Here is a 22,919-nt window from a genome sequence, read left to right as displayed (position 1 = left end):
TCTCAATTCATTGCCAGTATTGGAGATATGAGACCAGTCTATTTCAACCTGCAGCACCTGTGCTGATCGGAGAGAAAAGACTGCAAAGCATAGAAGACACTATACCTCTTGTCAATCCCAGTTAATTATCCTCAACCTTACAATTATTTAATTCTTTTTTTTTCTGTCAGAGTGTCAAGGCCCTGACACAGAGAACATGTGGCTGGCCCCATCCCTGGAAATGTTCAAGGCCAGGCTGGACAGGACTTGGAGCAGCCTGGTCTAGTGGACGGTGTCCCTGCCGTCAACTCCCTGCCCATGGCTGGAGAGTTGAACTGGATGAGTTCCAAGGTCCATTCCAGCTCAAATCATTTAACAATGATACTCTGCCTCTGTACCAGACTGAAATGCCCCAACAATTTCTTCTTGCATAGGAACTCACAAATACACCTAAAGGTACTTCTTCACCAACTTTCTGTTTGATAAGCTATGTTAAGCTCTAAATTTATCATAAGTTAAGTGTTTCTTTTCTACTGGAAGATAACAGATTCAAAGATTCTCAGGGTAGACTTTGAGTAGGGGAAAAACTCAGTCCCACAGCGTGGAAGGAAACCGTGCACAGGGTGTTAGCAAATACTCTTCATGGTTTACTTCAAAACTTAGGGAAAGGAGCCAAGCACAGATACAGGTGCTAAACATACTTTTTTTTCAAATACAGGAAAACCCCAAAGCAGTATTTTTCTAGTTCATTATCCTAAATTATGATCAGTCCTCTCTGGATTGAATGTTGCCAAGCTGAAATCATCTGCTTTTTGTGTGCACCTGGGGGGATGCACAACCACCTTCACCTGTGAAATCATTAGACTTCAGGAACTATTTCTGCATTAGAAACAAAAGCACATAATCTTAATTCAAGATTTTTGATTTTTTTAGAAGGTTTTAGATAAGTATTTATTGGTGTTGGTTTTTGGGGTTTTTGTGGGGTTTTTTTTTGTGGTTTTTTGGTTGGGTTGTTTTGTTTTGGGGAGGTTTTTTTTTTGTTTGTTTTTGTTTTGGTTTTTTTTAATCCCATTGATTTAGTCATGTGTTCTGTTCAAAGGTAAGGGCCCTTTTTCTATTTTGCCCTGAAATTTCAAAAGCTAGTTTTGTCAGTAGGAGAAAGAATGAGACTGAAAACACAATTACCAGAATGGTTTAACCTTTCCAGAAAACATCCAGTCTTCTGTGACTTCCTGCATCTTTAAAGCACAAATAAATTCCCCCTAGTTTCAGTAGTTCCTCTAACTTCAGTTCACTTTCTTACCATCCTTTTTTGAAAATTCATGTGTGTTAATGCAGTACTGGAGCACGTTCTTTAAACTGCTGAATTCAAGGCAACTCATTAATGCCATTTCACTTGCTCTACAATTTATCCACAGTTTTCTGATAACATACAAGCCTACTGCCTGCTAATTCCCAGTACCAAAAATTATCACCACTATACCTACTCTCCTTTCTGTTCCAAGGAAGGACATCAAATTAATTTCAGGAATGAAGATGAAGCTTATGAGGGACATGTGATATACAAATATTACTTTACATACTGATGCTTTATTTTAGCAGTTTGCTGATATTTATAGGGCTGTGAGAAGTGGATACATTGCTGCAGGAGGATGAAGTATCCCAGGGACAGGTAAGAAAAAGCTGCACATCTGCCAGGCAGAACAAAAGAATAGGCAGAGATGCTGGAGTTTATGCAAAGGAGAGAAGACCAAATGCTCCAAGCACCTCATCTTACTGTCATGCTAAATCAAGTTAAAAAAAACCCAAACAACTTATCTACCTACATTTTAGCTCATCTTGTCTATTTCTTATTTGTAAAGGTACTCATATGATAAAGTACTGAAACAGACAAATTCAGTAAAAGAATCTGGAGAAAAACAAGTTGCAATTTGGAAAAGCAGCAAGAGAAGAGTGTCAAGAATGAACACACTGATTACCAAAGTTCTTTCTTCTAAATTTCTTACATTACCCCTAGACATCCACACCATATGCTTCAACTTGCCAACTTTAAATCTATCACTTCTCATAGAAACATGAAAAGTTTTCAACAATTTGCTGTCTTCAAAGAACTGTCAAATAGTCTGCTGTAGTTGTCCATACTTTTGCTCCAGTCATCACTAAAGAGGCAAACAAAGTCTTACATAAAACGTCAGAATAAATTGGACCAGAACTAAATACCGTGAATGCATGAGGTGTTGAATTCACCTTAGGCCGTTTCTTGGTATCTATTTTCGGCTGGGGAGAGCATATGCCTTCACCTAAAACTGAAACTGTAACTTAGGGCAATGTTCTTAGTCATAAATGCTTAAGAAAAATCTTGTTCTCTCTTATACTCTCATGGCCTTCCAGTTCTAGATATGCCAGGCACACTCAAAGCACTGCAAGAGCCCAGATGGCAATGAAAATTTGATACAAGCCAGAAGAACTGTGTGTGTTACCTGCTTTGGGCCTTTCACAACTGGGTAAGGAAATACAGATCATTCCTTATGTTGACTTAAGCAAAGCACAACAGACTGTCTACTGCCAATAACATCAGTATTAAGCCACTTTTTGTCATTCTGTAGCAATGTGGAACTTTCACAACTTGGAGCATAACTCCTTCACTTTTGTTGATTGCTATGATTTCATTTTTGTCAAGAGTAAAATCGCCCAAATAGTTACCAAAACCTGAACCACCTACAATGACATACTGGCAGGGTTATTATTTAGCTAAAGAAAAAAATGTGGAATGTTTAATTTATAACATATTATTCTCTTCAATCCTGAGCACTATGGACAGCAGAACCCAAACCAATACTTATTTCAATACAAAGGTAACACAAAAAATCATTAGTTTCATAACCCACTATTCAGTATTTGCATGTCAAATTTATCAGGACATTTCTGCACAATTATAAGCTACATTATTTTGGAACTAGCGTTGATGGAAAAAGAAAACAGAAGGAAAAAAGAAGAATATAAAAGGTCCTAGTGATTTAGTTTAGAAGACAATTGAGGTTAGAGAAAACCAAGAGCCCCCTCTAGGGGTTACTGAGAGTTCTAACATAGATGGATACTCAGGTTAAGATAAATGGCTTTTAGGGTCGGTATATTTTAGTTTGAGTTACTCCAACTGGAATTTAACCTTAACTACAATATCCACAGTAAAATGACAGCTTAAAAAAAAGACTGACGCAAAAAGCTGTATTAGAATTTGGATTAAATCTACTTACAGTACTTCAGCACCAAAACATCGGCAGTTAGGCTTATACATGTATATACAATTAAATGATATGTCAAAGTCATAAAATGCTTAGTTATTTATGATGAAATCTATACAAAACAGTTAAAAACATGGTTTTATATACATATTGGAAAAAAATGTATTGTCTTGATTACCAGAATGTCTTAAAACTGGTTCTCTTGTCCCATCTGAGCCCAAACCACTCTCTGTGACTCGTAACTATCACAAAACCCCAATGTATTGCTTCAACAAGCCAAGGCATAAGGCTAATTTTGCCCTGTAATTAGCAAGGTAATATACAACCTACCATTGTATACCCATTTCAGCTTTTAAACTCCCCAAATGTTCAACTTTAAAAACAGCATGTAAGAGTAAAATATAGATTTTTAAAAGTGTTAGCTCACTTCTAAATTCTCAAGTTCAACTTGGAAAGATGTTGAACTATTTATCCCCCATTTTGAAAAACTGATTAATAGCAAAAGACACCTCATTCTCCATGGTTTGTACTAGAATTAATACAACTGCCTGTTTCACAGGAAGTTTTTCAACTTGTCTCACTTTAAAATTTATATTTAAATAAATAATCAAAGGTTAACTAGAGTAGATGAGCATCTTGTATGTTTATGGCACAAAGAAATGCCTCGTCTATGATTACCCTACTTCTTGTAAAGCATGAAAACAAAACTCCACTAGCAAATCCACTTTGCTACCAGTTAGTAGTTTTGCTTATTTCCAAACATTCACCCACAAGAATTTAAAAAAAACATTTTAAGCTTCTGAAAAAAATGTTTAAGTGAGCGTGAGTGCAAGAAAGCTAGCCAATTCCACAATTCTTAGGGCTTTTCCAGCACTGTCAGAGACATTTTTTTCTCTCACATGCTATTTGAAAATAAAAATAGTTATTAAATTATTTCATTTTTTTAATGGTGTTTTGCTCAACAGCTAAAAAGACAGAGCAAAATAATGATCCCTTTTCACTTAAAGCTGTTTCGGTATCTGGGCAAGGGCTTCAACAGCAGATTAGTTTTTGAACAGGAGTACATTCCACTGTCACAGGTTTACTAAATCTTGGTAACTACATCATCTCTTCTTTTTTTTCCCAAAACCATTTTTAAGATGCAGCTTTTGCAATACTGATGCTTCAAGAGTCCAATGAACAATTCTAATAGGCAAAGTGCTCTAAAACATCACAATAGAAGGGCATCTTGGATGCTTGAAATCCCAAGATATTTTAAAGTGCACTCCAGTGTCCCTATTCCTTAGGATTGTTCAGCAGAACTTTGAGAGGGGCTGGGCTCAGTGCCATCCTCAGTGCTACTGTCCACATCTTGCTCCATTGCTGTCTCCTCATCATCCAGGCGCTGACTGGTGAAGTTGCTGAGCTCCAGGAGCCCACTGGGTTCCACTACCACATTGGAGCTGGAGTGACAAGGGATGGAATAGTGAGGGATAGTCTGAAAGAAAGAAAGAAAATATTTAAGTTTATAAACAATTTTGAAGGTAAAGGCATCTGTGCAAGCACAGAGATTTGTGGAAAAGGAATCATTTGGTTTCCAAGGGCAATTTTCCCTAACTAAGGCTTCAAAGCACCCTTTCACTGGATTGGGTTGTGAAAGATAAAATTTGAATAATCTTGCTCTCCAGGCAGTGATCTTGGCCTTTGATCTTCCCTAAAGGTCTGTGACAGCATAACCAATGCCCATCATCCACCACTCTGCAAACCCAAAGCAGAGATATTTTCTTCCACCTGACCTTTTTCAGACAAGATGTGCTGATAGTACCATTGAGTCCAACTCCTGGCCCTGCACAGGACAACCCCAAGAATCCCACCAGGCAGTGCATTGTCCAGGCACTCTGGGAGGACTATTGTTTTCTGTATGCAACAGAGTTCAAGCTCTGGCCCTGCTCAGAGCTGCAGCTCAGAGGCTGAGGAAACAACAGTTATTTATTTCTAAGATTATTATTATTATGGTTATTATGTTATTTATTTTTACTTATACTTGCATAGATTAGAAGCTAAATCTCTGACTTTATACAACTGCAATTCTGGGCATTATTTGAGTTTTGAAACAGCTCGTAGCATGCCACAATAATAAATAAATAGTACCAATTCTCAAAAGATACAGGCTTGAAGTAAAACAGACGTCTACCTGTGTCTATTTAAGGAGGACTAAAAATGAATACAGAATTGGAAATTTCTACAAAAGAGAAATTAGCCCCAGTAAAGACTTCACAAAGTAGCAAGAAAAATTTGAAACCTCTGTACACAAATTGTTCCCCACAGCAGAAGTATTTTCGCTGTAACACAAGTATGGTACATATTAAAACAATTTCAATCCACACTACCATTTGTGTGGACATTTGCCATGCCAGCTTGTCTAAAAAGATTCCCATTATACCATTTGGAAGACTAAGTTGTTCTGAGAACTTATTACAACATGAACCATCATATTTACGGCAGCAGAATTAATTAAAATATCAAGCATAGCAGTTAGGAAATTATTCAAAGCATTCAGGCTAAAGATCAATAGTAATTTTATCTCAGAAGTATTATCCTAAATGAAGTTTAAAAGCTTTCTTCTGATTTCAGACCTTATTTGCTGAACTTATCCAGTAAGCACAACTCTACTACGTCATTAATTTTATACTCAGAAGCAACTTAATTAGGTAATATAAAAGATTCTAGAACATAACTCCATACTAAGCGGTGAAGCAGTTTTAAGCATTGCAAATAAAAGTATTTTGTAAAATGAGTTTGGTTGCTTTCCTAATAGAAGAAGGAAGACACTGAGGGCAGAGTGAATGATACAGTACCAGAGAAACCTGAGCCAAATTAAGAATTACACTTCAACATAAATTGATTACAAGCTAAGAGTAGAAACAGAACCAAAACCTGAGGAATAAATCCACAACTACTCGAACATCATTCAGTGATTATCATCACATCAGACACGTGTTTGCTCTGCTCAATCTTTGCCTTAGTTGCTCAGTCTTCTCTTACCTGGACAACCATTTCTGATGAGCTCTCTTCAGCTTTCTTTTGTGATATATTCTGAATGTGTATAAACTGGTTTGTTGTAGGTATTCCTCGTGCATCGAGTTTCCTCTCTGTTAAAGTAGGACCAACAGCAGGAGGACTTGAGCTGGATTCTGTATGTGTCTGTTGCTGGGGGATGGAAGGTGCCGTCATCCCCACTGCAGCCACCCTCGGGCCCTGGGTACAAGGTGACGACTCTGCTTCACTAGCAGGTTTACTAGTGGATGTGGCCTTGTTTGGGGGATCCACTATTGTATGTTCTATGTTTGCATCAATCTGAGCTTCCACCATAGACACTCTCAATATATCTGCTACTGATGTCTCCATGGATGCCTGCATGGGAAATAGGCTGGTAACCAGCAGTGCCAGTTTGGGCACAGAACTGCCACCTGCTACCTTTGAAACAAAAGGAGGTTCATGCCCCTCAAAAGTTAATCTCTGTAACAGTGGATCCTTGCATTATAGTTAGATGTTGCACCTGAAAATCAAATTTTTGTTGTGCATATTACAGTTAATATTTTTTTTTTTATTGAAATCCTCATTAATATTTCCAAGGACAGAATGGCAAAAACAACATACTTGCTATTAGGAAGACAATTGAAACTCAGTGTTTTAACAAAGGAATTAGCAATGATAGGGCAACAATTAATTGAAGCCTGGGGAAAAGCAGCTTTCTAGGCTGCTAGGTAAGGATTGTCGCAGTATAATACCACAGCAGCCTAATTTTCCTTTGGGATTTACAAAGGTATGTTTGCTGGTTTTCACATCTATTCCTGAAGGGCCCAAAAAAAGGGTACTTTCCTGGAGTTAGTTAAAATATATTTTTTCCCATGTTCCTCTGTCTCTGCCTTTTTCCCTCCCAAGGAAAATAAAATTACTCCTGTACATGAAAGCCATATAACTTCAGGAAGATGTAAACTACAAAGGAAGAGGAACAATGGAGAGCCTTAGGAGACTGCAGTGTATTCATCTTTATTTCTACAGAAATAAAAAGTGCTAAGGGAATGGCAATTACTAATGTGTCATTATCTAAAAATTAAAAGAAAATAACTAGGAATAAATTCCATGCACCAGTGGTGGCTGAAATTAATAAAAACTGTCCAACAAAACCTGTTTGTGAGCTCTACGGATTTTTCCCCTATAACACGTGTTTCTCTTTCCTAGTGTCAACCTTCTTCTGGGGTAATTACTACCAGTGGAATGAGGGATTCTCTCTTGCCAGGACAAAATACTGCTACAGCGACAGGGTCGGTGTTTTATTTTTTTTTTCCTTGAACAGCGACGTGTATTTTGCATGCTATCAATATTCCGTTACCTGGCTTGCTGGCTGTTTCTCTGAAGAGGCAGGTAGCTGCATTTGACTCTGGGGGGGCTGGGGTTGCACGTAGATTTTTTGTGCCGTTGGTGCCTGTTGCAGTTTGGGCAGCTGCTGCGTGGTTTTTACTGCAAGCACCTGTACTACAGTTTGCTGTGGCTGTGCCACTAAGGTAGGGAGTTGCCTTTCTTTGGCCATCATATGGTGTGGGGGGTGCTGTGCATCTGGTTTGGTCTGTGCTTGCTCTTGCTGCAGGGGGGTTAGCTTTTGATGCCTTATGGAAAGTTGGGGCATTTGTGGGAGTTTGTGCTGGATTTGATCAGCCTGCAGGTGGATTGTCTGCTTCTGCTTAGTCTGGAAACACTGCAGAGTTTTCACTTGCAGTTGAGTCTGTTCCAGCTGCGGCTGACTCAGTTTTTGCTGCTTTTGTGCCTGCGATTGTGTCAGGGCAGATCTGTAAAACAGGCCAGTCTGAGGATCCAAGGTGTCCATCTCCTCCACTTCTCCTTCCTCAGTTCCAAGTTGTTCACTGTGTTTGGTAAATGCAGTGTGACTGCTTAAGGCCTTAAGAAGAAGAATTTAGAGCAAGTTAGTTAAGAGAAATATAAGAATACACAATCTAGAAATAATTTTTAATGTTTCAAATGGACTACTTTAACTATTTTTACCATTACAGACTCCCAATTCCTGTATAAAAAGATACCCTTATGTGGGTATTTTACAATATATAACCAATCAGAATCTATTATTATCACATTAAAATGTGGTACATGTGTGAGCTCCACAACTAACCCTCAGTGGGATTATGTAGATCTCACTTGTGTCAGACTGAAGCTCAGAGCTCCCTAAGGTTGCCTGGCAGTTGGATATGAAGCAGCAGGGAGTAGCAGGTGACTGAGCTAGTAGCTCCTCATTCAAGCCAGTGTCTCTCTGCACCATAAATTTTTATTCTGCCTCTTGAAAGCCTCATCATCTTCTCTAGGGTTTCTTCTGCAGGGCCCCATACCAAGGGGCCATAACCACAGGCTATCCTATTTCAGCAGAGATCCTCTCTTCTCCTTCCTTTCTCAAAATTTCATTGCAATTTTTCCTGGGCATTACACAAACATTAGACTTTTGAGGGAATGAGCAACCTATGCTTTGTAAATCGAAATGTGTAAGTGTTCTGCCAAATGGTGTTAGCAAGATCAAACAGCCTAATCCAACACCTGTGAAAATATACTGCCTCACATGAGTTTCTAATTCTAACACAATACTGTTCTGGACTGCAGCTGAAGTTCCCACAAGTTAAAGCTCTGCACAGTTGAGCAGGTCCTGATTAGTGTCATTCAAGTGGCTTCAGCAAGATTTCACCACAAGATGCACTGCTTGTTTAAATTCTTTGGAATCCCCACAGTCCTGATCTAAATATGATCTGAGTTTTTGATTCAGAGAAGTTTCACAAACTAGACATCAAATGGAAAAAATACTGTGCACTCTGTGTCCTGACCAGATTCCATTTCAGCCTTCTTCCCCCTACACTACCACCAACATAACCTAAAGAGGTCAGGCCACTGCAATACTACGATCACCCTCATCACCAAAACACAACCACAGAGTGGTTTGGATTGGAAAAGACCACAATCTAGTCCAATACACCTGCCAAAGGCAGGGACACCTTCCACTAGGTTGCTCCAGGTTCCGTCCAACGTGTCTCTGAACGCTTCCAGGGATGCAGCATCCACAGCTTCCATAAAAACCCATGCCAGTGCCCCACTACCCCTACAGTCAAGAATTTAGTTCTAATATTTAATCTAAACCTCCTCTCCTTTGGCTTACAGCTATTGAAGCGATATTAAAATCATTAATGTATGCTGAACATTTTTGGAGGCGGCACCATGATACATACACTCAGAATAAGCCCTGGTCCTATGTAATTTACATGACCTACTGCTGTTTATAGACTGCTGGGAAAATAAAGGATCCAACCTGCTGCATGATATGGGTAATGGCGCCAGTGGAGGATGCAGGAATAGATTTCACCACAACAGAAGTCTGCGTTGCTGTCTGCGACTGAGCCACGTGCTGCAGCAGAGTCCTCTGGGGCTGAGATGACTGGTGGGGCTGGGACCGATGACTGACTGAAAGTAAAGAGGTCAGTGGCACTTCTCCAGAACTAACTGCAGGAGCTTCAACTGTTTGCTTTGCAGTTAAGCTTCAACTGAAAGCATACATGAGTGAAAAAGATCTAAGTGCGGAAAACGTCTTTCACTGTGCGCTAGTGTCAACCTTGATGGCTAGATCTACTCTGAGAAACCTCTTAAAGTAGCAGCTCGGGGGTTTTGCTTTTGTCTTTGTTTCCTGAGCAACCACACTTGGTTCAAAAGTCCTCTGGTCACCCTTTCCCAATAGAGCAATTCTGTAAGCAGAGTTTAGACTTGATGTTCAGCTGGGTTCTTTATACAGTACTAGAATATTGCTCTAGAACACAGGTTATTCTGTGGTTTTTACACTGTTAAAAGCACCTCCACAACTGGCTGCAATTAGGAACAGCAAACCTTGCTCACCAGGTTTCTACCACTGATAAACTGCACACAATACTGCCATAAGCTAAATTTGAAAGATTAGCAGACAGAAAATGTTTGGGTATTATTAAAGCAAGTGAGGCTGATCAGAAATTATAGATTGAAAAATGGAGACCTTATTCTGGATCTATGTCACTTTTGAGAACAGGTCTAGCTTGAGTTAAAGAGCTATAGTGACAGGCCTGTAATTCAACAGTGGATTGACAGAAAAATCATGTGCTGCAGAGGAAAGAAACAAACAAAAAAAACATTCTATATTCCAGTCACTGATAAGATATGAATCCAAATTACTTTAGGCCTATCCACAATAATATGCAAATATTTGTGTAACCTAATTTCTTAGTTACAAAATGTTTAATCAGTGAAGGAGAATAAGCAAAGTTTAAACTTAGTTGTAATGTAAGTTAAAGTTTCTAGTGACCTTCTTGAATGTTTAAAGAAAGGTCAAATTTTGAATTAATATGGTAATTCTACTTTCTCATTCTAACAAATTTGGTTTATATCAATACTGGCCTGCATGCTGTGCCAGATTTACCCTGGATATCTCCCAACAATCCCTACACAATTGAAAACTTAATTTAAAAATAAAGTTTCTAACCTATATGGTTGTGTAGATATTCTTCCGAATGTGAACCAATACAGTGTTGTCTTCCTGAGTCTGCAGACAGACAAAAAACGATGACACTAAGATGTGTGAATTGCTCCCTTCATCTCATGAGGAAGCACCCACTGAATCCCAGCTCCCAAATACCTAATCCTCTGCTCTAGGCCCATGCAGGACATTTCACAACAGACTATGGATTCTTTACTATCTTACTACTGAACTTTTAACAGAAAATATAGCTATGTGGGTTATTGATAAATTCAGAGAGGCACAAATTAAACCAAAAAGAAACTCAATTAGTTGCATTCCTTGGCAATGTTCACAGAAACTGGGGAAGGGACAAAAATCTAAGTGCAAAATAACCAGTTCAGTGCTGCAGCAGAACCTGCTGCTGCCAACCTATAGGAGCCTGCACTTCTCTGCTAGATTCCCACATTTCCAATCAATGTTTACCAAAGTTCTAATATTTAAAATAGTTTCTCCATATCTACAAGAATTTTTTAGCCATTGTACTTTGTATGGCTTCTAAGCTGCAGAAAAGTATTGAAGTACAAAGTTCACAGATTTTAGTTTTCCATCCTTCCTGCAAAAGGCCCTCTTCTACATCAACTTTCATGGCAAGATCCATCAAAAACAGGAACCTTGAAGAGAAGCTCAGTGCACACTATCTGTGTCAGTGAAGATATCTGACTGCTAATTGGGAAAGCATTTTAACAGCATTTATTATACTTTGAAATTTGTTTTAAAGGAGATCCAAAGAAGCATGATTCAAACATTTGAAATTGAAGCCAGATACAGTAAGCACTATTTAAAGGAATAATAACATCCCCCCAGCTCTAATTTCACACAAATTCAGGCCATTCAAGGGATGGAAGCAAGGGGAGGAGGTGCAGAACAAAATGAAAATATCAGATTAGACATTTAGCACTAAAATCACTGGAGCTACAGATATGTAGTAATACAGTTTAATACAATTAAGTTTTATTTCTCTTTTACAATGTAGACATTCAACACGTTTTGTTTTAATTTTCCAAATAATATAGAGACCAACAATGTGGATTTAAGAAATTAAAGTGGAAATCTGATCCTTTCATGTATGTATGGGAAGTGGCTCATACCTAGTGTTCTAGGGTAGTAGGGAACATCAGAGACAAGAGAAAGGACTTACACAAAATGGATGTCCAAATAGAAGGAGTCATGAATTTAGAGAGATGAATATAAGTAACTTATTTATTTTAGAAGTGCATATTTATTAGTTCAAAGCTTTATAGCTTTGAAGAATGAAATGAAGAAACTGGGGCTACATTAGCATGCTAAATGCACACCTGGCTTTAACTTGGGACTCCTTCAGTATGTGCAACAACAAGGCAACAGTTACTATAGCTTCATTTTCTACTTTCTCCTTACTGGACATTTTCCTTTAAGGGTGGTGGGCCTGTCTTCTACATCCATGAATGGAAAATCTACTCAAGTGGACTATCCTGAAGCAACCACCCTTTGTTTCAGTTAGAAATATTTTCCTTTATGTCCCAGCAAGGCAGATGCAATCTCTGTCCCCTGCACAGGGTCTCAGGACTGGAAGATGACTCATTTCTCTACAGAAAATTACAGCAAAAACACAAAAGTGAAACCTGCTGTAAAAAACTCCAAAACTTAGTCCTTAGATTTCAACTGCAAAGCCATCCTCACACTACCTTAGCCACTTACCAGTTGTGATATATTCAGCCACTAGTTCTGACTCTACAACAGCAATTGAAGGACTTTCTGGAGAATGCCTCTTTTCTTGAGTCATTTGGATTGGGACAGCCATTTGGCTCAAGTCAATGGTAGGCTGCCTTGGCTTTGATTCCAGCTTTTCCTTCACTGCTTTAGAAAAAAAGCAAAACATAAAATCAACCTTTAATATATAAACCTTCATAATAAAATGAACTTAAAATAAAAATGTAGCAGTTTAATTAAATATAATGAACACTATAGAATATATGCAAACAAACTGATAAAAAGAAGGAATCAAGTTGATTCAAAATAAGTGCTTTTCAATTACAAAATTTATCACAAAAGCCTGCTTAAGCAAAAAAATAACCTCTGAAGTTATACTAAACAATCTCACAATCTCATGGGTTTTCAGACCTGTTGTCTGCTGAAGTTCCAATAAAGCTTTTATTGTGGAAGTAGCTGACTGAGATTCATTGGATACATCCTGGTAAATTATTGTAGGGTTTGTGTCCACAGCAATTTCATGTTCTGACCAATCTTGACTTCTTGAAGCAATCACATGGACTACAGGCTGAGAATCTGTTAGCAAAAAAAAAAAAATAGAGGCTCATCATAGAATCATGGAATGGTTTGGGTTGGAAGAAACCTTAAAGCTCATCTCATTCCAACCCCCTGCCAAGGGCAAGGACACCTTCCATTAGACCAGGTTGCTCCAAGCCCCATCTGAGCTGGCCTTGGAGACTTCCAGGGATGGGGCAGCAACAGCTTCTCTGGGCAACCTGTGCCAGTTCAAGTCATCATAGAACCATTTTGGGCTGGAGGGCTCTCACCCAACTTCTTGCTTTAAAGCAGGGTGATAGTTCAAAATGATACCAAATTACTCATGCCTTATTAGTTTTGAATGTTGCCAAGGATGCATACTCTCATTCTGCAAAACTTTAGTTTCTGTTTAAATTGATTCTTGAAGTAAAACACTGTTGATGTTACGAACAGTTTCCAGCAAAAAATGAAAGTTCTGTATCTTAGGTTTTTTTTGTAGAAGATTTTGTTTGAAAAATCAAAGCAGGTATCTTCGTATGTTGAGTCTGCCTTGGATTGAACTTTTTTCCAGAAGGTTTTAGCAGTTCAGGTGACCAGCATGTATTCAGCATTCTGAACTAACAGCACCTAAATTTTGGTAAGCTGCTTGAATCTTTAGAACTTTTTGAAAACTTACTTAAATGGCCATACAGACTAATTACAAAATTATATAGAAAAGGTACAAAGGTTTCAGTGAGACACTTGGTTTTATTTGCTGTAGTGATACATATCATGGTCACTGCTGAACACAGGCTGGATTTTGCTTATGTGCTATTATTTATGCTCCTCTTACACACAAAGAACTACATCTGCATCATGGCTTGAAGCCAGGGCAGAATCCCCATCAGGACTGTATATCTAATATATGTCCTTCCTGATACACATACATGTCTATAAAAGGACCAAAATTTGTGTTTGTCCCATAGCAGCTTTCAGACATGCAGCAGACAGATGCTTCAATGCACTCTGGAAAGACAGTGGCAGAGCATGGACTGCCAAAATAACCTCCAAAACTTGCTACCTTGCCTACCTCTGGCAGACGCTCCAGGAAGAAGTTGCATTTTAAGAGCAAGCTGGAGCCCAGCAAGATACCTTTATCACTACTTTTCAGGATTAATGAAAGCATATAGTAAGTAGCTCACAACAAAGAAAAATGTAAAAGTAAGGGAACAATGGTGCTTTACCATTGTGAAACAGATGGGGTGAAACCTGTGCTAAAAGGAGGCACACAGAGCTCTCTGGGGCAAGTTGGCATGCTTGGAAGACAGTCCACTCATACATTATGTGACAGACCTTGAGAGCTCTGGGAGGACTCTGTAGAAGAAGAGCTACTGTCAGTGTAGGTTTGTGGTTCTTCTTTCACTTCTGGGAGAGATGAGCTTCCTGTCTCTGCTACCCTTGAAGCTTGCTGTAACGTTTCAGTCACCAGCTGTCTGGTTTGTTCACTCACAACTGTTGCTTGAAATGTCACTGGCTTTGGTTTTATGAGGACCTAATTAGAAAGGCAAATTTTGTTTATAGTAAAAGCACTCAAGAAAACAGATCTGAGCAATCAGAGTACAGGGTGTGACTCAGATGTTATGTACACCACCTACATAACATTAATATTTTTACTTAGAAAGTCTATCTCTAAATTCAGCAACTTTGATTATCAAGTCACAAAGTCCAAGTAAAATGGCAATGCACAAGAGTGTACTTCTCACTCAGTAATTTGAAGTGTTTAACACAATAAACTAGTAAACAGTTATTTTTCAGGACTAGATAAAAATATTGTGATAAGAGAAAGCTAGGCAAGTGAGCTTGAACATGCACTGCACTAGTAAGGACAAGCACTTCCACAATAAATACATTCTTGAACAATCAAAACACACAAAATGTTACATCTGATAGAAGCTTAGTTCTTTCCAATACTAAGTGCAGCCAGAGAAAAAGCTTAAACTGAAAGCATCCAGAAATAAGCCAGATTCTCTGTATACAGCCCCACCAACTACACAAGGTTGCAGGGACAGCCAGAACAGGTATTAAGCAGAAAATAAACTTCAATAAAACCTCAGATTTGATGGATGACCTATATCCATACTCTGCATCTTTATTTCTAACGGCCCAACCATTAGCTATGAGATGTAAACAAGTATATGGAGCCATGGCCAGACAGTTTCATCTACAGAAAATAAGGGGAAAAAATTAGGAAATTAGGAACTTCAAAAATTAAATTAGGAAATCCTTTTGGCTTGCTCTAGGCTTTCAGAACAAGCTAACAAATGCAGATACTGTGCTTGAGAAATCAGGATCGAGGCCACCTCATTACACCACTAAGTCTCATTCCCCACAGATATGTATTAAACATAGAACAAATGAGAAAACACATTGAAAAATTATTTACTTCCCATTAAAATTTAGGGGTACATTCCAAGAGAGAAAGGGGTCCTCACTGTACCTGTGTTTTCCCTTGCTGACCATAAACAATTTTAGTTGGGATGATTTTGGTGGCTGGCTGGACCGTGGACCCTATTCCTTTTGGCTGTGTAACAATCATTTTTGTGATGGGTCTTGTGGCAGTGATGATAGCAGGTTTTGCTCCTGCTGGCACTGCCTGAATAGTTTTCTCCCCCTGTAGAGAAGTCAAAGTTTACAGGTTAACTTAATGGAATTGTCCAGTGAGACCAAATTTTCAAAAAAAAAATATATAGTTATATGTGAGTGTGTGTACCATGAAATAAATCTGCTGCTACAACTACATTTATTTGATACAAAGTACATTAGATGAGAAAGAACAAAAGAAGCTACGGTTTTGAATGGAAAAAGCTACCAAAATCCACTTTTCCATTACCTTACCTTTTGAGCAGCTCTGAAGGGGTAAATAAAAAGAAGTAACTAAAAACATGAAGATTTTTTAACTGGAACTTTCTTTAAATCCTTCACAAATGTTTTTTTAAGAGCATCAGTTTTTATTAACACTAACTTTGTCAAGACATCTACAAAACATTAACTGAGATTCTAAAAAGAAATTATTTAAATATAGATTTTTGTATTGTCTTCAGGACCAAGACATTAATTATGTATGGACTTTCCTTCAACTAAAAGTTTACTTCATCAAAAAATGCAGATTCACATCTGTTTCACAGGAATCATTTGACTATAGAATAGTGCTTACATATGACTAGACTCCTGATAGCTTAAGAGCAAAGACATTGAGAATGCTTTTTTAAAGCTCTGCACAGTAGCAAACCAATTGAGTAACAACATTAGTAGCCAGTTCCTACCAATATCCATTAAATAGATGAAAATGCCCCAAACCATACTTGTTTCAAAAATACCATCCCATTTTGGGAGCTACTATTGTGTAATGTCATAAGATTTCCACCTGTCTGCAAACACACCTTTAATTCTAAACTAGGGAAATTCAAAACCTAAAACAAAAATCATAAAAGATTAAAAAAAACCCTTGAGTAGTTCTACCACTCAAGCAGCCTTTTAAATTTTACAGGACTAAGGCATTAAATCTCACAGTTTTATCTAGGAACATTATTCATTTTCATTTACTAGTACTTACAGATAAGCTCAGTTGATGCCAGAAACTTGATTCTATTCTTAGGTATACCTCAGGTTATCCGAAAAATAATTCACCACTATGCAATATCCAGGGCACAGGATGTCAGTGTTACATACCACATTAACTGACATGGTTCCTATACTGTGAAGACAGTTTATTTCTGCCCTTTATACCCAAGAGACAAATGGCTGGAGATGCATTTATTGACACGGGACCCTGGTTCTCACTGGAACAAACAGGCTAAGATTCTAGTAATTTTCATCTCCTTAATTGCTTTAGAAATACAAAATCATTATCTGTGGAAAAAAAGCAAGTTCTAAAGCTCATATTTTCCTTTACCTTTGAAAACACCCCCAGTTTGCTTTAAGCATGGAATCATATACTGCAAACCACAGTCAGTTTTCAAACATCCCTGACATCAAGGCATGCTGGATCTGTTAACGAGCTCATGCACAATTTGCCTTTAATTGAGCCTTTAGCAGAATGAATGCAGCAGCCACCACACAGCTTGTCACTAGGCTCTATATTTGAGACTTGAAATAATTACATACCCCAGCATTCAACAGTGTTGTGACAACATTTTTGCCTGGAAGCCCTTGAATTGTAGTTCCTTTTCCAGTAGTCTTTTGCACAACAATCACATTGGGTTTCGATGTCATTGGAATTGTAGTGATTTTGGTTGTAGTTCCTAAATTTTTGTGGGAAAAGAAATAATGTGCAGTTTATCACATTTTGTGTATTTCCTTTCACCATGGAAGTTGGTGAGTTAGAGGAATCATTGTACTTAAATCTGACAGCCTATCAAGAAACCAGCAGAATCTGGAATGGGAATTCATGTCACCCAACTCAACATGGAAAGATTACATGCCAACTCAACGATCTTTCACCTACAGTAAAAACAGGTGTGCCCACGGGAATATAATGTATTCTATATTAGGACAGGCAACCCCTTCTCACAAGTTACAGTGCAGACTAACACAGCTTTCTCAGGCAAACATGTAGAACTTTTCAAAGGCTGAAGTTAGGGTGGGATAAGGACATCACTAATACTCAGCTCCAGGTCCTATTTGCACAGACAAATACTCTTCTACAATTGACCTCTGCAGAAGAATCTACATACTGGGGATGTATCTCCAGTCAAGACAAACACCAGCTCCTTCTGTTGTAATGTAAGTGATGAGTAGTGGATTGAAAGAAGGAAAAAAGAAAAATACGCTATTGTTTCATAACCAGTCCATGAAAGCTAAGTTTAGAAATGTGGTGTTTTTCTTGGGGTTTTTTTGTTCGTTTGTGGAGTTTTTTTTGGTTTTGGTGGGTATTTTTTTTGTTTTTGTTTTGGGTTTTCTTGGGGTTTTGTTTCGCTTGTTGTTGTTTTTCTTAGCTTTTTTTTTGGCAAAGAGCTGTCTTGGCTATTTCTGTTCCTATGTTAATATGTAATTTATTCCATTCCCTTTACCAGGTTTTTATTTACCTGCACTGACAGGTAATTCTGGTCAGCCTTCCACAGTCTGCAAAAGTACATACACTGGAATCAGTCATCAGTGCCATCAGACTGTCATTGCAGTATTTACTCAGACAACTTTTGATCAACAGTTTATTTCTCCTTCCTCCAGAGGAAAGCACCATTCATTTACAATAGAGCTGCAAACCCAAGAATTCCCTTTACTACCTTCTACCCATTAGTCATGCCTGTAGATACTTCACACCTATTTCAGATTAACAATTCTACTAATTCTGGGAAACTGAAGACCTCCTGAAACAAGATTATGATTTATTTAATCCTACTGACTTCAGAGGCATCTAAAGACTATCCCCTTAGCAAAAACAATTAAGCAAACAGAAAGAAAGAAGCAGGCATGATTTCCAAACTTGTGTTCTTTCAGGACAATTATTGTTATCCTCATCAGGACCACTCACAGGTTTCCCCACATTAGCTGCTGCTCAAGAGAATACTTCCACTTGTGTATAACTCATTACAAGAACTAGAAATTGTCTTAACAATTCACCATACCCACAACAGGCTAAAAAGTTACTTGTTGCCAAAGAAGATGCTGCATAATAACTAAATATAATTTTGTGGAAATCAAAACCTGTAAAACTGCTCCACCAGATTACAACCCAAGAGTGCATTTACTGGATAGCTTGTGCAGCACCTTATGGTGACTGGAGTTGGCTGGCACCATGTCAGGTCTTTGCTAAACAAAGTTGAAGTCCTAAACGTATACTAAGAAATTATTACTGGTACTAAAGTGCTTGGACCTGGTCCCAAAGAGACCCTATCTTTAAAGATGATTGAACCACTGAATGTTTTGGGTTGGAAGGGACCTTGAAGCCCATCCAGTTCCACCCCTGTCAAGGGCAGGGACATCTTCCACTAGACCAGGTTGCTCCAAGCCCCATCCCACCTGGCCTTGAACACTCCCAGGGTTGGGGCAGTCACAGCTTCTCTGGGTTACCTGTGCCAATACATAACCAGCAGGGAGAACTAGGGCTAGTCAACTGACTAACAAAGATAAGCTGCATGGTCTGCATAAAGCTGGGAGGGAAAGCTTAAGGCAGAACATGTGCTAAAGGAAAGACAGGCTGCCACTGATAAAATATCAAAATAAGGTGGAGACTGCATAGCTGAATTTAACATACACAGTCCATTTTTATTCTGGTTCTTTGGACATGCAGTGGAACAGAGAAGGGCAGCATTGAGATTATAAAATATTTTAAATTTGGGCCAATAGTGTTTTCTGATCTTTCTGCCCTCTGTACAACATACTAGTCCCCACCCCACATTTCTCCTCCCTCACAGTTTTCCTTCACATTTGCTGTGTCCTTCTTAAACACCTTAGGAATACCTCACTTCAAACTCCTGCCTATTACCCTCTTCCTCATGTTCAGCTATTTTCCTTCTGAATTCTCCAATAAAGATCCTAATAACTATTTGAGCATGTAACCCACAGAAAAGCCCTGAACAATTAAAGCAAGCCCAAAGTTACTTTTGAAATAAAAGTCTTAACAGTAACAAAAGTACTGGTATGCCTACCAGAAACAATATTACTGCTGATGATCTTCCCTCCTAGAGTAGCCAATGACTTTGGTACTACCGTAATGATGCTACCACTTGTAGTTTTCACGTAGGTAGCAGCCTGTGGAGTTCCAGCCATCCGAGCTCCCAGAGAGGGGCTCACCGTTGGCCGTGTATATGTTGCTTGAGTTCCTGTTTTAAAGAGAGAGAGAAAAAAAAGTTCACTGTTGCAACACAACCCTCTACTAATATTTGTGGGAAGATATGTTAAGTTTAGGAAAAAAGTGTCAGATTTATTCAAAAATATCCCAGCCTGCAATCTATTACTACCCTTTAAAATTCTTCTAGTAATTTGTAAATCCACAGAGCCATATTCAAGCATATACTAAACTTAAATTGATGTAACAGTCTTCTGAGTATTTTAACAAATGTTCCACAACTGCCTTATTTTAATTCATGTCTTTGTGCATAAGATTGTAATTTTCAATAGATAAGCAGATCCTGCCTGTAGGTTTGCCTCTTGCTACTAGATGCCCAGGAGTCAGGCATCTAATGACAAGACCAGAACCCATCCCTTCCTCTCAGGAATGATATTTCTCCTATATGACAGATTGCTTATAAAGAGAACCACAATGACTGATTTAAGCAAAACCCTTAGGGAAGAATATAATTTACAATTCACCATAATTATGCTATTTTATGGATATAGCATACAGCAGCACAAAATAAACCTCTCAATGTAGTATAAATGCTGTTTTTTTAGAACGAGTCCTTTTCTGAATGGAAAGAGAACTGAGTCCACAAAAGAAACTTGTTCAAAAATAGTAACAGCTACACAAACACTGAAATTCTATTCTGCTTGTACTGCTGCAGATATTGCCCTTAATTGCTAAAGATCACAGAGCAAAGCAGTTTGTTTCATCAAGAAAGGTGTGTTCACATCCAAGAGAGCACAGTGCAGATTTTACCAACTAAATGAACTGCAAACCTTCTGTTTTTTCTAACGTACTCAAAAATGTATCTGTGGAGTACTTTAAAAGTTATAAACAGAGTATTAACCATTAGTTTATGCTAAGTACATGAGGAAATGGCCTCAAGTTGAGCCAAGGAAGGAGCAGGTAGGATACTATGAAAAAATTGCTAATGGGAAGGGTGGTCAGACATTGGAAAAAGCTGCCCAGGAAAGTGGTGGAATCAACATCCCTGGAAGCATTCAAAAGCCATGTGGATGTGGCACTTGAGACAAGGTTTTTAGTGGCTAACACAGTGGTTGGTGCTGGGTAAATGGTCGGACTTGATGATCTTAGAGGGCTTTTCCAACTTTAACAACTTTATGGTTCTAATATTCCCAGCCCACACTAAAAAAAAAATAAATCAGGAAATGAAGTTTTCTGAAAACCAAGATAAAGCTACTTTTTAAGTTTTCCTCATGCAAGTTTACAATCAGAATAGTCTGCATTATTATCTACTAGAAACACAAATACAATCACATGCCCAGAAAAACACCGGGAGCTTAAATTTCAATTTACTGGTTTTTTTATAAATTCACTGCAGGACTATGAGCAAGTCACATGTCTTTTGAAGTCAATCTATGCAAAACAGGAATGGTGCTGATCTGTCTGCTTGAGTCAAACCAGTATAAATCATGTAATATAAGGTACTACAAAAGTGCAAAGTATCTGTATAGGTTGCATGAAAACTTCCTTTAAAACAAACACGTTGGGGAAGGAACAATGGTATTTTTATGTACCAATTCAAACAGAGGAATAAAAGAGCACTCAGTGCAAAAATCCTGATCTAGGATAAGTAACAACAGGACTGTGAATGTGCTGTTGTGCACACTGTTCAGAAGAGGTAAGTGCTTTTTTTTAAACCCTAAGAAACCATGTTTGATCACCTGTATATCTGGGTTTACCCTCCCTTCCCTTCTCAGAGCCATAACTTACCAGTGGGAGTAGTGACCAGTTTAGTTGTCATGATAGTCCCATTACTGCTAACCACCATAATGGGTGAATTGCTACTGCTGGGCAAGGTCGCTGTAACTGGTTTGGGAAGGATTTTACTGGGCTGCACCTGTTGAGTGATTATTTTAACACCTAGGAAAGGAGAAAGGTCACTGTTAAAATACAGGCACGATAAGTCACTTTCTGAAATGCTTCCTCAGACCAAGGCCTAGTGGGCAAGTAGCCCCACAAGGCTTCAATTCGGAGCCCATGTATTCTTGATCATGAAAAAAATTATTTAATTTTTGAGGGGTTTTTGTTTGTTTTGGTTGGATTTTTTTACTTGTTTTGCAAATACCAAATAATAATCTTTGCCCTTTATGTGCCTGTTTCAGTTCCTAGCCACTTCTACTGTCCATTCCATCACTGATTTGTTGATGTCATTTTTTAATTTTCCTGGTCCATAATACAAAAAACTAGAACTTTCCCAGGAGCCAACAGGTTACAACCAAGACTGAATTGGTTCATATACAATGAACCATCTAGAAGCAAAATAATTAATCAATTCAGTTGGTAAATCCTAATGTGTCATAAGCCTAGACAAACTTCACCAATCTGAATAAATTAAAGAACATTTCTGTACAAGGAGTATTAGTGACTGTAAGGAAGCAACTGTGACACTGATTGGGGAAGGTTACTTTAAATAAACTGCTTTCTTTCCCCGTGATTTACTGGTTATCTTAAAGCCACAAAGAAAATTGGCTTAAGCTATGACCAGAATGAGAAAGAATGAAGGATGAGGGCACTTTAGTACTTCCAGGATCCTGCTCCCTCTCTCCATTTTGTAGTGGGGAATGGTACCTCTGTGAAACTCATTTCTCAGTTGCAAACTAGCAGATTCACAACATCTGTTCAAAAGTACAGCCAGGAGATGTGCATCTTATGATCTGTTCCATGATGAGGCAAATGCATTGCATTGTGGTGGTCAAATGCCATGGAATACACAGCCTGGATGAATCCCATCTAGATGAGGCACTTACATTTGTACACAAGTATTCTAAAATGAAAAATTTTGTCCACTTGAGATGTGGAGCATCCTCAATGTTTTCTTCTCTCTACACTGACAATAAAAACAGTACAGAGCAAGTACGCTCCAAACTGAAAGAAATTGAAGTCTTTGCATCATCCAGACACAAAACTGGACAAAAAGTAGTCTCCATGAAAACTGACTCATATCTTCCAGAAAGATTGGTATCAGATGGTATTTCCAAAGAAACTTTTAACTAAAAAGCACAGTGAGCCCAAATTCATTGTAGAAGACATGGAAATAAAGCTCATATTGATACTG

The 22,919-nt window shown here is 38.3% G+C and overlaps 1 protein-coding gene across 1 annotated transcript in view; it reads right to left on the bottom strand.

Annotated features, from left to right (window-relative positions):
* Window positions 1-3,203: 3,203 nt before the first annotated feature.
* The window catches only part of EMSY (EMSY transcriptional repressor, BRCA2 interacting), a 46,745-nt gene continuing 27,029 nt past the window's right edge, over window positions 3,204-22,919 (bottom strand). The window contains 13 exon segments of the mRNA XM_086883425.1: window positions 3,204-4,698; window positions 6,246-6,713; window positions 6,715-6,759; window positions 7,597-8,160; window positions 9,565-9,716; window positions 10,759-10,818; window positions 12,472-12,627; window positions 12,895-13,059; window positions 14,353-14,551; window positions 15,497-15,670; window positions 17,164-17,300; window positions 19,647-19,820; window positions 21,575-21,724. Of these exon segments, the coding sequence (XP_086739551.1) occupies window positions 4,504-4,698; window positions 6,246-6,713; window positions 6,715-6,759; window positions 7,597-8,160; window positions 9,565-9,716; window positions 10,759-10,818; window positions 12,472-12,627; window positions 12,895-13,059; window positions 14,353-14,551; window positions 15,497-15,670; window positions 17,164-17,300; window positions 19,647-19,820; window positions 21,575-21,724 (2,639 nt within the window). The 3' untranslated portion in view covers window positions 3,204-4,503.

This window comes from Cyanistes caeruleus, chromosome 3 (genome assembly GCF_971803275.1).
Source record: "Cyanistes caeruleus chromosome 3, bCyaCae1.hap1.1, whole genome shotgun sequence".
NCBI classification, from domain to species: domain Eukaryota; kingdom Metazoa; phylum Chordata; class Aves; order Passeriformes; family Paridae; genus Cyanistes; species Cyanistes caeruleus.
This window is presented reverse-complemented; position numbering and strand designations above follow the sequence as displayed.